Genomic DNA, 16,149 nt, shown 5'->3' with positions numbered 1-16,149 from the left:
TTTGATTTGATGTTATAAAAGTGTTTTCTCAAAAATTGAGATACATACTTTGTATTGGACAGCAACGATATTACTAACCTATTAGTTAATGGAATCTAAATATAATTGACACATGAATGGTGACTGGTGGCCAAACAAAATGTCCTCATATAGACTCAGAAACAATATATGTGCCTATATGTGTCTAAATACTGGCTTAGATATTAGGCTGAATTACAGTTTAGATAACGATTATCACTATGTTAACATATACAATGTCAAATTATTAAGGTATTAGCCTACTACATTAATCTATGTTATACAATCAAATTTGGCTCTAAATGAATCAAAGATGTTTGAAAAATAGCTTACCTTCACACAGCGTGTGGTTACTTAAGACGACCTTTACCTGTCTTAAAGTTACGATACTATTTAAGAAAAATAGTAAGATCATTTCTTTCAAGAATCCCATTTATTCTTAAGAAAAATCCTAAGAATAAAGTTGAGAACATTCTTAAGATATTTTGTTTGGATTCTTAAGATATTTTGTTTGTGAATTCGAAAATATCTTAAGATTCTTCTTAAACCCAAACTTAAGAAAAAAAGTGGAACTTAAGAAGAAATTTAATCTTAAGAACCTTTGGAGAATCCGGCCCCTGCACGGTGGTGTGGAGCTGCCGGTTCCATCTCCGTGCCAGAGGAGTGAAACCACACGGACCTGCTGCCTCACGCCGGCTCTGCTGCCCTGCTTCACGTCTTCATGTCTTCATGTCTTCACGTCTTCATGTCTTCTCGTCTCTGGATTCAGCCTGGATGCTTGGATCTGTTGATTTGCTGTGGATCCGTTTGTTTTTTTAAAGCTTTGCCAAGCCGAGCGTCACAGCAGCACGATGACCTGCCGGCTACATGGAACCTGAACGTGTGGAGCCGGCGTGGGCCTCGGGGTCATGGCACATCACAGTATTTCTGGGTAGCTCCCGTTGCCATGGCAACATCTGCAAACATTCACCTGATGTCACGGCGTCGACAGAGGAGTTTGTTTACATCGGGAGCAGAGGGCCTTTCACACTGTCACCTGTATTATTCCTGTAATCTTCCTGTAATCTTCCTGTAATATTCCTATAATCTTCCTGTGATATTCCTGTAATCTTCCTGTAATATTCCTATAATCTTCCTGTAATCTTCCTGTAATATTCCTATAATCTTCCTGTAATCTTCCTGTAGCTGCTCAGTTGCTGTGAATCTGTGCTGCTCCCACTGGAAACTGTGACAGTGCATTTTGTTTTTATTACTGAAGGCCTATAAATGAAAATAATGAGGTTAATAATACTAACAATATTAAGTGCTAATTTTGAAACAAAACACAACAAAACAAAACAAAAAAAATGTTGGTTTTGGGACGAGTTGAGTCTGATATGTTGTTGGAGGCTTTGCCACAACAACTCAGCTAATTAGGATTAGCTGAGCCCACATCTAATTAGCTGATAGTAACGTTAGCCTGAGAGGCTGTGACTCAGCCTCTGACAGCAGCATCATTTTGAAATAACTTTATGAGCAGTGATTTGAACTTGGACGTCCTCCTTGGTTGTTGCTGCGACGCCTCGACAGAGACCAGCCAGCAGCTGCTGCTAACGTCTCCGTGGAGATTTCAATAAAGTTATTCAAACAAACTCCTCCACCAACACGGTGACATCAGTGAACGCTACTGCTGTTGCCATGGCAACGTGAACCAACCGGAAATACTGTGATCTGCCGTGAACCAAAGGCCCACAGAGGTCCACGTCGGCTCTTCCTGCTCAGCTCCAGTTGGCTGCTGTGACGCAGAAACGTCCTAAACTAAAACTACAAGGTTCTTTGTGCAACCAAAAAGGGTTCCTCTAGAGCAGGGGAGCCAAAAACTCCACCAGGTGATTTCACTGATCACCCCACCTCCAAGCAGAGAGGAGGGACTAATCAGTGAAATCACCTGCTGGAGGTTTTGGTTGAAGTGAAAACCTGCAGCCTCTCGGCCTCCATGGCACCAGTTTGACACCCTGAAGAACCACGTCTGGTTCCAGTTTATCTGTGTGTTGAAAAAAACTGGTTCTGCCTGCCTGTCTGCCTGTCTGTCTGTCTGTCTGCCTGTCTGTCTGTCTGTCTGTGTGTGTGTGTGCGCAGGCTGCCGTGCATGTCCGGGTTAAAATACAGTTTTATCAGAAACGTGTCGTTGGAAGGTTGAGGCAGGCGTCCCGGTCAGATCTCAGATCAGTGCGTCGGTGTTGATTTCCACATTCGCCTCCTCGCTCTCCGTCTTCTGCTCTCACCGTCTGTAATCTTAATCCCTGATCGGGCTCAGGCCCCGGGCGCTCCTCTCTGCCTGTGCTGATAAAGCTAGCCTGGTAGCTAGCCGGCCGTGGAGACGGCGGCGGGCGGCTCCGTCTGGGATCTGACGGCTGATAAATCTGTAAATCCTCACAGGGTTTTTTGCAGCCCTTCCCGCTGGCTGGTTTAGCGGCCTGTCATTATACAGTGATAATATATTTATTGTGCAGGCGGGGGTCTGCAGCCCCGTCGCTTTGAACTAACAGGTTATAAATGACACAGAAGCAGCTCAAAGGCAACGTATTGATCAGAGTCGCAGGCTGTTTGACTGACCCGCCGCACACAGGGCACACAAATTCTGCTTTATGATTAAAATCAGCTGATACTAAATTCAGTCAGCTCAAAACAAAACATGCATGTGTTTCTCCCTGGCTCTCATTTCGTTTCCTAACACTGATCAACAGAAAAAATATTTTTCTACTTTACAAATTGAGCAGAGCCGAAGACCAAAGCCAAATCTAGAGTTTTATTCTTGGAAGGCTTGAAACGCGGACCAACACATATCAGCCATACATTAAAGACCAAGGTTATTATAGGTTTGTTATTATTTGTCATTAGTTTTATTTTTATTTTGTTTTAACTTTTTGTTTTCAATTTCAGTTTAAGTTTTATTTGTTTTTCTATTTTCAGATTTCTGTAATGTGCCCCCTGTGTACGTCTACTCCCATTTGAGAAATGTGGAATCAGACCAAGCCAAAACACAGAAACAGAACAATGTGTATGAAACCTCACTCTGTGTGTCTGTGCTGTCTGTCTCCTCAGGACACGGCGGGGCAGGAGCGTTACCGCACCATCACCACCGCCTACTACCGAGGAGCCATGGGCTTCATCCTCATGTATGACATCACCAACGAGGAGTCCTTCAACGCCGTCCAGGACTGGTATGTTGGGGTCCCGGACCCCCAGTGGAAGTGGTTCTGATAGGAACAGATACACAATATAGACAAAAATACTGGGCCTCACCTGTTAATCAGTGAGTTCAGGTGTTTCCTTCAGTCCCGTCCCCACAGGTGTGTAGCCTCCAGCAGCAGCCATGCAGTCTGCCTTTCCCAACATCAGTGACTGCGTTTACATGGTCTTTAGTATCCCGGTTTTGAGGGTTATCCCGGTTTTGAGCATATTCGGGACATGATGTTTACATGGAACCCAGAGAAACCCGGTTCTTCATATCCCTGTATACATGATAAATACCAGTAACCTGTTTTCTGATCACTGCATCCTATCTGCGCAGGCGTGTCTTACGTCTTTTACGTCTTTTATTTACAACAGATTGAGCGGGAAGTGTGATATATTTATTATATTTAGAAGTGAGACCAACATGAGACCTCTGAGGCTTCTAGCGGGCTCAGCGTTAATAAATACTCAGCAGTGCTTCTTCAGTATTTCCACCGTGACCTAAGTTGTTCAACGGTACGAGGTGGAAAACCAGCGTCACGTAACTTGTCCACAACAGGTCAGCATTTCTGTGTCTTCTGCCATCTAAACACGTATGGCGCTTTTCCGCCAGCACCTACTCAGCTCCACTCGGCTCCACTCGGCTCCACTCGGCTCAGTACGACTGAAACCGAGGAGAGCCGAGTGGAGCCGAGTAGGTGCTAGCGGAAAATCACCAGTAGTCATGTTGAGTTCTTTCATTATTTTCAGGCAAATTTCAGTCTTTTTATCGCTCCAAAAATGGGAAGCTCTCGTTGCCGCCATGTTTCTTGTTTATCTGGTGCGTCACTCTGGCGCCTGCGCACACAGTGGGCAGCCGTCAGAAACCGGGATAAGGTGTATACATGCTCCAGTATCCCGGCTTCTATCGGAGAACTCCAGGTAGCAAAACCGGGTTTCTTGAAACCGGGAAAAGGGCATAACCCGGTTTCTGAATTCGGGATGTGGTGTTTACATGCACAAACACAAAAACGGGATACTTAAAAACCCGATCAAAACCGGGATACTAAAGACCATGTAAACACAGTCAGTGACAGAGCGTCTGGTTCTAAAGAGCTCACTGAGTTCCAGGTGCTGCTGGAATAGTGATGGAACAGGAAGCCACCGCTGCAACAAGTCAGCTGCTCAACTTTCTTCCCTCCTAGATATTCCACCATCAGCTGGAAGTGGGATTATTGCAGATATTCCACCATCAGCTGGAAGTGGGATTATTGCAGATATTCCACCATCAGCTGGAAGTGGGATTATTGCAAAGTGGAAGCGTTTAGGAACCACAGCGACTCAGACGGAGCGGCATAAAGCACGCCACCGCCGGACTCTGGAGCGGTGGAAACGTGTTCTGTGGAGCGACCAATCAGGTTCCTCTATGTGGCGGTCTGATGGACGAGTCTGGGTTTGGGGAACGCCAGGAGAACGCTCCCCGCCTCCAGGAGAACGTTCCCCGCCTCCAGGAGAACGTTCCCCGCCTCCAGGAGAACGTTCCCCGCCTCCAGGAGAACGTTCCCTGCCTGAGCGCATTGTGCCGACTGTGCAGTTTGCTGGAGGAGGGGTCACGCTGTGGGCTGGTGTTTCTGGGCTCGGCCTCGGCCCCTCAGCTCCACTGAAGGGAAATCTGAACGCTTCAGCTCACCGACACATTTTGGACAATTCTCTGCTTCCAGCTCTGTGGGACCAGTTTGGGGAAGGAAGGCCCTTTCCTGTCCCAGCAGGACTGAGCCCCAGTGCACAGAGCAGCTCCATAAAGGCGTGGCCGGCTGAGTTTGGGGTGGAAGAAGTTGAGCGGCCCGCACAGAGCCCCGACCTCAACCCCATCCAACACCTTTGGGATCAACTAGAACGGAGACTGGGAGCCGGGCCCTCTGGTCCAACATCAGAGTCTGAGCTCACAAAGGCTCAAAACTCCCACAGACACTCCAACATCTGGCACAAACTCCCACAGACACTCCAACATCTGGCAGAAAGCCTCCCAGAAGAGTGGAAGCTGTTCTGCTGCAAAGGACCAACTCCATTTTATTTTAGATTTTAGATTTAGAATGGAGCTCAGAGAAGCTCCTGCAGGTGGAGGTGGACCAGGACTTTTGTCCATATTGTGTATATTTGTTTTTGGTTTGTGTTCATCATGACGTTGTTGAGGGGTCATAAGTTGTTAATTAAATTCACAGTAGTGAGATTAACACATAATGTTAAAATAATCACCTGGTAGCTCACCTGGTAGAGTGCGTACCTCTGGTTCAGTCAGACAGCAGCTTCCTGGGTTCGAAGCTCAGGCTGTCTGCTGCAAGTCATCCTCTCTCTCCCTGCCTTTCCTGTCTCTCTCTACTGACTGTCAAATAAAGCAGAAATGACAAAATAAAATAAACAACAACAACAATAATAATAATAATAATAATAACAATAATGAAACTTCAGCCCGCACACTTTATCCTGAAGCAGGAGTTTAACTTGTGCAGTAAAAAAACACAATAGAAAAACAAAAATATGAAAAAATAAAAATAAAAGTAGCCTGGAGAGGTGGCCGCTCTCTGTACATGAACAAGGTGCTGTTTTATATTGTGTTAATACTGTGTGTGTGTGTGTGTGTGTGTGTGTGTGTGTGCTATTCCAGGGCCACCCAGATTAAGACGTATTCGTGGGACAACGCCCAGGTGATCATGGTGGGCAACAAGTGTGACATGGACGAGGAGCGAGTGGTTCCTCCAGAGAAAGGGAAGCACCTCGCCGACCAGCTAGGTGAGCCGCCGCCGCCGCCGCCGCCGCCGCCGCCGCAGCTCGACACGTCAGCTAGCATGCTGATCAGATGTGTTAACAACAAGATGTGATGTTCACTGACTTCAGGGCTCATACACTCTCTGGAAAAGTATGAAAAAAGCACAGGATATGATTTTGATCATTTCCAGATCTGGAGAGGTAAAGAGTTTTTGTGTTTCCAGACTTTTGTCCATATTGACAGTTTACTAAAAAGTCAAATTCAGAAATCGCAATAATAAATTCATCACACAAGCAGCATGTTTAGATTTTTTTTCCGTTGGGTGTGTGAGGCAGAGCGATTCAAACACCTGTCCATGTTGCAGCGTGCAAATCACAGGTGACATAAACCGCCCAAGGCCACAAGACAACAATAACAACAACAACAACAACAACAACTATGGTAATAATACATTTTATTTGTATGGCACTTTTCTCAGTGCTCAGAGACACCTGATCACATGAAATAAACCCTAAATACATAAAAAATTAAAACAAGCAAGAATGAGACAATTTGATAAACAGAGGCAGAGTCAGATGGTGTCAGCTATTCACAAATGGCTTACCCACCTAAAATATGAAAAAACAAGCTTGGTGAAGGAATCGAACACAGAGAAAAGAGCGCCGTGCAAACTGTACACTGACTGCACACACACACCATGTTACAACAGGCCACAAGAACACATGTGGACTGCAGGCTTTGGGGCCCAAACTGCATGGGATTAGCAGAAGGTGGGCGTGTCTGCAAAGGGGAGAGAACCCATTTTCATTCACACAGCTGGAGGTCAGAGGTCAAGGGACCCTGCTGGAGACAGACATGCTATTTCTCCTAACCTGGGACTGATAGCTGACAACCAGCATGACCTGCTCGGCACCAACGGATTCCTCAGGTCGTCTAGTTTCATATGACAACAATATCTTTATTTTGATTCAGTGATTAAAACATTGATTAAACAATTGTTAAAAAAGAATTGCAATACTTAAGTAAATTGATTTTATTCCCCACCCTGAGTTCTTAAATATCTCTTGATTAAAGCAGTGAGCCACAGGAGGCTGTACTTTACACCTGGCAACTTTCATACAATAAACACACAGCAACAGAAAATGAAATGATTTATTGATGACAGATAATCATGCTTCTGCCAGGCGGTGTAGTTCTCCAGAGTTCTCCAGCAACATGTAGCAGAACGGTTGCCAAGCAACACACAGACGCAGTGGAAACCATGGCAACCAGGCTGAGGCACGCTAAAGACTGGGCTGATTATTGACATTTATCTGGATATCACCATTAGCCGGCCTGTTGTTGAAGTAGTGCTCATTAAGTCAGCTCTCCTCCCTGCAGGTACAGGTGTGTTTGACTCTGGACAGGTGTGTTTGACTCTGGACAGGTGTGTTTTAGTTTAATTGCGCGGCTCCAGAAGCAGGTGTATTGCTCCAGCATCTCCTCTCGTTGTAGTTTGGTTGCTGATACGTCTGCAGAGATGATTCACATGTTTGCCTCGTCAGCGATGTGACGCCTGTGGCCTCGAGGCCTGCAGCACACAGGATCTGCACAGCGGGGCTTCGGCGGCGGCGGCTGCTTCACTGATCAACACGGACGTTTTAGGCTCTGTGGTTTACCTAAAGTCAGGAGACAGAAACAAAATGCTCCCATCATGTTGCAGTTACAGTGGTGGAAAAAAGTTTTCGGACACCCTTAAAATTTTACTCAAATATTATCATGAAATATTTGTGGAAAAATCTTTTTTGTGTTTCAAAAGGTGTGGCTGCATTAGACAGATACAGACAAATACAAATTATATTTTTTTGTTTATTGTTTACAAGAAAAACTAACAAAACTAAATTCTTCACAAATTCTTCTGACCACAGAATCTTCTTCCAGTTCCTGGCTGTCCAGTTCTTGTGTGTCTGGGCCGACGACGCCGGGCTAACCTGTCTCTCATTGATCAGGGGATTCTTGATAGCCTTATAGGACCTTAAGCCATGATCTAAAGTCGACCACATGCAGTGCAGGTGGAGCTCTGGACACCAGTTTGGTTTGACCTCTGCTGCTGAAGCTCCTGTGATGTCATTGGGTGGTTTTGCTGCACATGCGGATCAGGATGCGGTCATTTCTTGCTGAAGAAACCCTCGGACGCCCAGATGTTGGTTTGTCTTCCAAGCTGTTGGTTCGTCTGTATTTCTGCAGAGTGGATCCACCTGCTGAAGGACTGCATCTGCACTTCCTGGCTATCTGGCGGCAGCTGCACCCTTCCTGGCTGAGGATCTTTATCTTCAGGCGTGTTTCCTGCGTTAGGTTCCTTGTTTTAGCCATTTTTGTGTCTGAAGAACTTTCAGATGTGCTGCTTTATATAGACACGGAGCTTGGCAACAAAAATTGTGTCTTTTAATAAAAAGAACCACCTTCATCACTGCTACCAAAATGACCCAATACTCAAAATTTCTTATGTATTTTTATGGAACCAATCAATTTGAGGTTTTTAATGGCTTTTTTAGGATTTGTTTAGTATTTTGGCTGTGACTGTACTAAAAGAAATTGCACTTGAAGACCTAAGAGAGATTCTTAATGCAATATTTCACAAATGCATGGGGTGTCCCAAAACCTTTTTCCACCACTGTACATTATAACCACATATTTATACCACATATGTCTCCACCATGGGCCACTATTACACTCACTTTCTCCGAGCTGTTGCCACTTGCCAGCGATGTCCTTTTGTCGCGGTGTAGCCCGGGGATCTGCCGAGCCACACTGTAAGAAGCATCATAACTGAGGCTACAAACAAAAAATGCAAACTACCTAAAGTTACATCATTAACTTACTGTCCGTCCAGCGTGTCCGTTTTGGATGGAGGTGAACGGCCGGTGGATTGGGTGGCAGCAGCGAGAGGTGTTTCTGGGTTCCAGCGGGTTCCAACGGGTTCCAGCGGGTTCCAGCGGCACAGCGGCGCCTTCGTGCTGAAATGTGGTCACAGGTGTTTATAGAGCATTTTACAGCGGCTTCAAACACGGCTCGGCCAATCACAACCATAGTTTTATAATTTGAGGTCATGTACCTTTTTTTTTTTTTTTTTTATCATGAATTTTTTATTTTTGTTTGTTAGATTTTTTAATGATGTCTCTTGTTGCCTGTCCGACTCTCTGTATATGGGGGTTTGGGTACACCTTGAGTTGCGGCTCAGGTACAGGTACGACCCCTCAGCTGCACTGGTCCAGTTTAGGATCATCTATGGTGCTGGTTCCCAAGCTGGTCCTCCAGGACCCCCTGTCCTGTCCTGCAGGTTTCTGTCTCAGCTGTGCTCTCTCACACCTGGCACACCTGGCACACCTGGCACACCTGGCACACCTGGCACACCTGGCCGCCACAGGGTTTCATATGAGCTGAGAGGCTTGGATGCTGTAACACTGGAGCTGATAGAAAGGAGCTGCTGTGCTGGGCCCTGCTGCTAACCAGTTACTGTCACCCTGGGGTGTGTGTGTGTGTGTGTGTGTGCGTGTGTGTGTGTGTGTGTGTGTGTGTGTGTGTGTGTAGTAATTAAGAACGCACTATTCTGGTTCCCAGTGTATTGCTGTGAGGTGTTTGCTCCTGATTTAAATGCTGAACACATACACACTCCAGATCAAATTCACAAGAAATGAGGAAAGCAGAAGTTGTGTGTGTGTGTGCGTGTGTGTATGTGTATGTGTGTGTGTGTGCGTGTGTGTGTGTGTGTGTGTGTGTGGCAGCAAAAATTCACACAGTCCACAAGGAATTTGGCGTGACTGACACATCTTTCCGTTTGTGTCACGTTTTAGTCATTTAGCTTCCAGTGAGGTTAACGTTAGCAGGACTTCCTTAAAGTCTCCCTCCAGTCATTTATTAAACTAAAAATTCATCAATATTACATATTTTTTAAGTTTTTCCCATGAAAAGCATTGCTTTGTGCGTTAAATGCAACTCCAAATCTTGCCCTCATAAAAAAGTGCAGATCTTTGAATAAGCAGATAGCCCGAATATTGAGCCATAACTGAAAATCTAACCATGAAAAAAAAAAAAATTAGCATGCTCTGATATTGTTGATGTGAAGCAGCCATTTACTGATCTGTTATGTATGCATGTATGTATGTATTTACTGACTTGTGACTTAGCAAATCCAGCTGGCCTGGGGTCTGTCTGAATCTCTCACACACCTCCATTTTCAGCAGAGGAGTGTGAAAACACAAGTGAGTCGAGTCAAGGTCACACATTTTAGGAGACAGAAACAGAAGAAAAACACATTTTTGAGCGGAAAGAGACTTTAAATCATCAGCTCATCCAGCAAGCATCAAACAGGCCAAAGGTCAGGGGTGGATCTAATATTCCTGTGACCCAAAATGATCACAAATGATGGAGAAATGGCAGATTGAAAAATGTTTTCATTTGGTGCTGTAATAAAGTAAAATTTCTCAGGTCTTTATTCTTTATTTGGATCCAGACAGTGGTCGCTAATCTTCCTGGGCTCAACGCAAAAACAGCAGCGATACGAACAAGTAATAATTAAAGTAAAGTAGTGTAACATGGAGGATATGGAGCGGTTACAGCTCCCACTTCACCCCAAACGTCCACAAAGCTCCGGGTTCGGCCGCTGGACTCACTCTGTCCCGTTTGCTCCCGCAGGCTTCGAGTACTACGAGGCCAGCGCCAAGGAGAACATCAACGTGCGGCAGGTCTTCGAGCGCCTGGTCGACATCATCTGCGTCAAGATGTCGGAGCGCGTGGACGTGGAGGCGCCCATGGCTCCCGGCGCCAAGACCACCAGACTGACCGACAAGCCCGCCCAGCTACCTCAGAAGTGCTGCTGATTGGCCGCCGCCGCCACCGGCCGCCGCGCTTCCCTCATCCATCCCACTGCCGCTGCCCCGCCCGCCCGCCCGCCAAGCCCTCGTCTCTCTCGCTTCTGAGGTCCAAAGGAGAAAAAGAAAAAAAATATATAAAAAATATGCCATTGACTGTCGTTACATCCCTCTGCTTACGTCCATGTTTGTGAGTAACCAGTAATCACCGCCTCTACTACTGCTAGCATCTCTATCTCTTTCACCCCCCAAAGTCTCTGAGGTTGGCCCTTACGCAGGTGGAGGGGTAAGGGAGCAGGAAGCAGGTACGCAGGAAAGCACAGCACTGCCTCTCCTCTCAAAGTGTAGCACAATAAGACACACAAGCGCCACAGCCGTCCACGTTCACAAGTTTACAGGGGTGAAGAGATCCGCATCCATACGCCTGCCATCGGATAGGCCGCTTCTCAGATAGCTGCGATGACATCCAGACTTATACGATATATGCCTATAGCCCAACTAACTGTTGATATTGGCCTTACTTTAGTGCAGTTTTTTGCTTGAAGACGCTTTAGGGCTACACCACCGATGCACAACTCCCAGGCAGGGCTGTAAGTCCCAATCATGTGAGTCCGAGACCGACCGGGACCGGAGGGTGTCGAGTGAAAAAACGAGACCGGTATCAAATATTTCCACGCTGTTATGGCAACGCTACGCTGCTTTTTTCCCCCTCTTTTCTTTTGTACTGCAGAATGTAATGCATTACACAGAAAGAACAAAGGAGAGTGCTTTTTGTGATTTTTGCCAAATGACTTTATAATAACATAATTTTGTTGCACTTTCCCTAATAAACTTATCACAATTGAAATACTTGCAGTCCCCTAAACGTCTTCAGCTCTGTTAAAAACAGACGAGGTGACGTCACGTCCAGGAGGTTCCAGCTGGATATCAGAAAATGCTTCGGTATCAGCGGTAAACGTCAGGTTTTGGTGTCGGTTCCTCACGATCGCAGAGCGAGGCCGTCCGGAGAACGATCACACAGAAGAGCGGTTGGGTTTTGAATTAAGGGCGCGTGGCCACGAGCATTGTCAGGTTGTAGTGAGCCAGTTTGCCAGCTAGCTCATCTGCACTCTTGTGGTCTTTGTTCCCACATTTCCAGGCAAAAGTGTTCAGTTCAGAGTAAAGACTGAAAGAGTTGGCAGGTTTCCGGACCGACCCGGCCCGAGCAGACGGGGGTTCAGTCACAGCGGCAGTCGTTTTTGTATGTGGCCCAGAATGACACAAAGAGGATCCAGTTTCCAAATAAATATGTGAATTAATCCAGTTAGTAAGGCGGCGTGTTCGGGCCGTTGTAGCTGCCTGTGGAGGTTCTCAGTCGTCCAGGTCGCGGTTCTCCACGTGGAGCTGAATCGAGGTCACCTGGACTGTTTGATTCTTGTAGACGTTCCACTTCTCCTCCAAAAAGCTTTTTTTTGTAGGGAAAGAAATGATGGAGTCATATTCCAAGAAGAAAACTCAGAATTTCCCAGGTTAAAATCCTAAATTTACTGGAAAATAACTTGGATATTCTCTGAGACTAAAGTTGTAAATTTGTGAGGAAAACTTAGATATTCTGAGATTATAAAGTCATAAATTTGGACTTTATCAGCAGGGTGACCAGGATTTCCTTCTTACTAAATCTGATTGCTGTTATGTATTTGGAACAATTTTTCTGAGTTTTTTCTTGTAAATCTGACACTTAATAATCTCAGAATATCCACGTTTTTTTTCTCCTAAATTTACGACGTTCAACTCACAAATTCTGGGTATTTTCTCAGACCATCACCATCCCTGCCCAGCACTATAATATTTTTCCTGTACGATGGCGTATTAGTGCCATTGTACAGGAATACAGTGCCTTCATCACCAGACAGCTCCTGGAGCGTCACGACTCGACGAAACTTAACAGAGCGAGAGGACATGAGGGGGACAGGACAAAACTCAGAAACCAACCAACCAACCAAACAAACAAACAAACAAAAACAAACAAACAAACAAACAAACAAACGTAAAGACCCAGACTCGCAGACTGAACCGAGCACTGCAGCCCTGCTTCCAGGTGGCTTATAGCTTTTGCACTGGCCAACACAATCCAACGCCATACTGAGGGTGTTGCCCAACACTCGCACACGAGTAGAGCTACTAGACCAGGTTCACCCGACGGCCATGTTCCTCTGACATCACGCTCCGCCGCCGCCATCACGCCGTGCTGCTCGGCGTAGAACCACAGAGAAGCTGACAAACTGCTTCCTGACTGAGGAACACCTGAAGAGACGATGGAGAGAGAAACTCCACAGGGACGTCGGTTCAGATTTCAAAATAAAACAACAGGTTTGACAGCACCACGTGATGACAGCGGCGGCGGAGGAAAATGGCCGCCGGGTGAATCTGGGCGATGGAGTGAAGAGCACATGATTCCCCCTCCCCCTTTAGCAGCTGTAGTCATGTTTAGCCGTCATGTTTGCGGTGTTTCTTTCATGAATATGTGCGTGTGTGTGTGTGTGTGTGTGCGTGTGTGTGTGTGTGTGTGATTTGGAGCCGTGAGCTCTGTTGTTACTTATGATATAATATTTATGGCGTGTTCAGTTGTTTGGGGTTTTTGTTGTGTTTGTGTACAGTATCTTTGACGGAAGTGTGATATTTTGATAATGTCATGTCAGCTGAGATACGTGTACATTCAATGCGTAGAGAAAAGGGAAGACGTAGAGAAAAATGTGAAAACATTTTGTGCATTTATTATTGAATATTATGACAATTAAAAAAAAATAACAATAATATCCTGCCAAATTGTTATATAGCTACCACAGCGCACGTTTTTGAGTGTAACTCCCCACCATGTGTCTTCATGTTGATGAAATATACAACAATACTATTGACAATGTCTTCATATGATTATTTTTTAAGTGAATTTGTAAATGATAGATTTAGAAATTATGATGGTGTTGAGTATGGATTTATTTTTATGCTGTAGCCTATACCATGGATAAATTATATAGAGAGTTTATGTAAACTTGTTGTCTTATAGTTCACTCCTATACGGGGGAGAAGCACAAAGTGATTGTACAATATATTGTGAATGTTTGTATATTATAGATGCAATTTAGTATAATAAAAAAAATCACAATCTTTAAACATAAATGTGTCTGCTTTTGTTTGTTTGTTTGTCTGACATTGTGTGCTTGTTTTATTTTGAAGTATTAATGCACATATTTACTCATAATGCACATATTTTTTTTCTAAGGCACATATTTTTCTATTTCTTATAATTTAATTCTTCTCTTGAGAATTTGAGCAACTGTCTTTTATTGGTTGTTATGCCCTTATTGTTTTTTAAAAATGAGTTCATTACTGTTTTATTCATTTTTTGACTGCTTATTTTATTTTATTTTACTTTAATTTTTGCTGTATTTGTGAAGCACTTGGTAATGTTGATTTTGAGAAATGTTCCAGAAATATAGATTATTATTATAGACCTAACATTTTTTTTCCCCCACTGAAGTGGCATCAGAACCTCCAGCCCTGGCAACGCCTCTCATGTTATTGCCGGTTATTTTTTGAAATATTAAACAAACCTACTGCTGACACAGTTATTAGTTTCTAATGTTCTTTGTTAAGTAAAGGCTTGAAGTGATTGTATTTTGTCGCAGGTGGGCTCTTCCTCTGCGTCCCAGACGATGGCGTGTCTGTGCTGCTGTTGGAGAGGCAGGTGAGGCGGGACGGGGGGACAGGCAGCAGGCCAGGGGGCCACGTCCTGGCTGGGGGACAGGAGACTGGAGAAATTAACCTTCAGCGACTCTTGGGAGGGTTATGGTGTGGTCAGGTCAGATTCAGAGTGTGTGCCACAGGGTTTTCCTGCTAAACAGCAGCTATTGGCTGCACCCATGTCGTTCTCTCAGCTGCTGCTGACCAGCCGGGCTGGGAGGAGATATAAGGGAGAGAGTTTTTCCTGCTCAGTTGGGCTGTGAGTCTCCAGAGAGTCAGCACCACCAGCTGGCTTTCTGTCATTTTTTTGTTTTGCTTTGTTTTGTTTTGAGTGGAAATCTGAGTTTGTGTGTGATGGAAGTTGAGTTTTGCGTTTCTGTGAAGTTTTCTTTTTTTCCCCTCTCTCTAGTGACTCCCATTTTAGTTTTTTAGGTTTGTCTGTCATTTAGACAGAATCAATGGGTGCCACCTTTTAGAACCCAAAACCCAAAAGGCAGGTTACACATTCTGGGGGAAACGTAACAGTTAGGATGTCTTAATGTGGAGTAACTCTTAAAATTACAGAATTATCACTGCTGCCATCAGCAACACAGAGGATTTGTACAACATTATGTTGAGCTCACATCTGAAATATCTGTATATTTGAATTTATTTTCAGTAAAGATAAAAAAATAGAATAAAAGACATTGTTCTGAAATAAAGAATTCTGAATATGTGGCTACCATTTTGAACAGCTGTAATATGCAGATACAGCTCAGCTCTGTGTGTCGAGTTATTCTAGTCATAAATCTGGAATAAATATTTTAATATTTAATAATAAATAAATATTTTTTGTTTATTTAGAGTGTATAAGTGTTATGATGGAAATATATGAAGCCGTTCCCATGTTCAGTTATGGGTCATGTGTTGTTGCAGCAAATTTTATGTTGATATCATTTGTGACACAGATATGGTGCAAAATTTAACCATTTAACCATGACCCCTTGAGAATTAAATAACTTTATTATATTGGCTACATATTATATCCATAAAATGATTTGGCTTTTTAAAAAAAAAAATTAGCCTCCTTTTTATATTTTTAGTCTGATTTTAAAACCTATTTGACTGAAGATTGAAAACTCTGAAATCACAAATTAGTAAAAACTATTAGATTACTTACACATTTCATATTTACACCAATTAATTAGCAGGTCCTGAGGGTTTTTTTTTTTGTGTGTGTGTGTGTGTGTGTGTGTGTGTGTGTGTGTGTCCTTTTCCTACATTTTTTTTGATCATTGTAATTTATTTTTATATAATAAGTATATTTTCAGCAACTTGTTTAATGAAAAAAATATATATATATGTGAGTTTTATACTTCATTACAACGGCATATGAGGGCCAGTGTGGGGGGGGAAAATACAGAGCCCGTTGGAGAGGGTAATGTTCTGAGGAAAATAAATAAATAAATAAGAATTTCTGAGAATTTCTTTGATACTCTCTAAGATTTTATTTTAGACAGTATCTGAGTTTTTCCTGCAGAGTGTTACCCCTCTCCCCCAGCTCTGTTATGGTAATTGTTCTCCTCTAAAGGCCCTGACGCGCCGCCGTACAGACAAACA

General features: G+C 44.1%; 1 protein-coding gene across 2 annotated transcripts in view; it reads left to right on the top strand.

The window, feature by feature from the left end:
* Nucleotides 1-13,986, top strand: part of rab3b (RAB3B, member RAS oncogene family) — a 28,675-nt gene extending 14,689 nt beyond the window's left edge. For both annotated transcript variants that reach the window (XM_030050309.1, XM_030050310.1), the window contains exons 3-5: nt 3,103-3,221; nt 5,879-6,003; nt 10,655-13,986. In XM_030050309.1, coding sequence (XP_029906169.1) covers nt 3,103-3,221; nt 5,879-6,003; nt 10,655-10,839 — 429 coding nt within the window. In that variant the 3' untranslated portion in view covers nt 10,840-13,986. The remainder of the gene's footprint in view (nt 1-3,102; nt 3,222-5,878; nt 6,004-10,654) is intronic.
* The last annotated feature ends 2,163 nt before the right edge of the window (nt 13,987-16,149 follow it).

Source organism: Myripristis murdjan, chromosome 4 (assembly GCF_902150065.1).
Source record: "Myripristis murdjan chromosome 4, fMyrMur1.1, whole genome shotgun sequence".
In the NCBI taxonomy this organism is placed as follows: Eukaryota; Metazoa; Chordata; class Actinopteri; order Holocentriformes; family Holocentridae; genus Myripristis; species Myripristis murdjan.
This window is presented reverse-complemented; position numbering and strand designations above follow the sequence as displayed.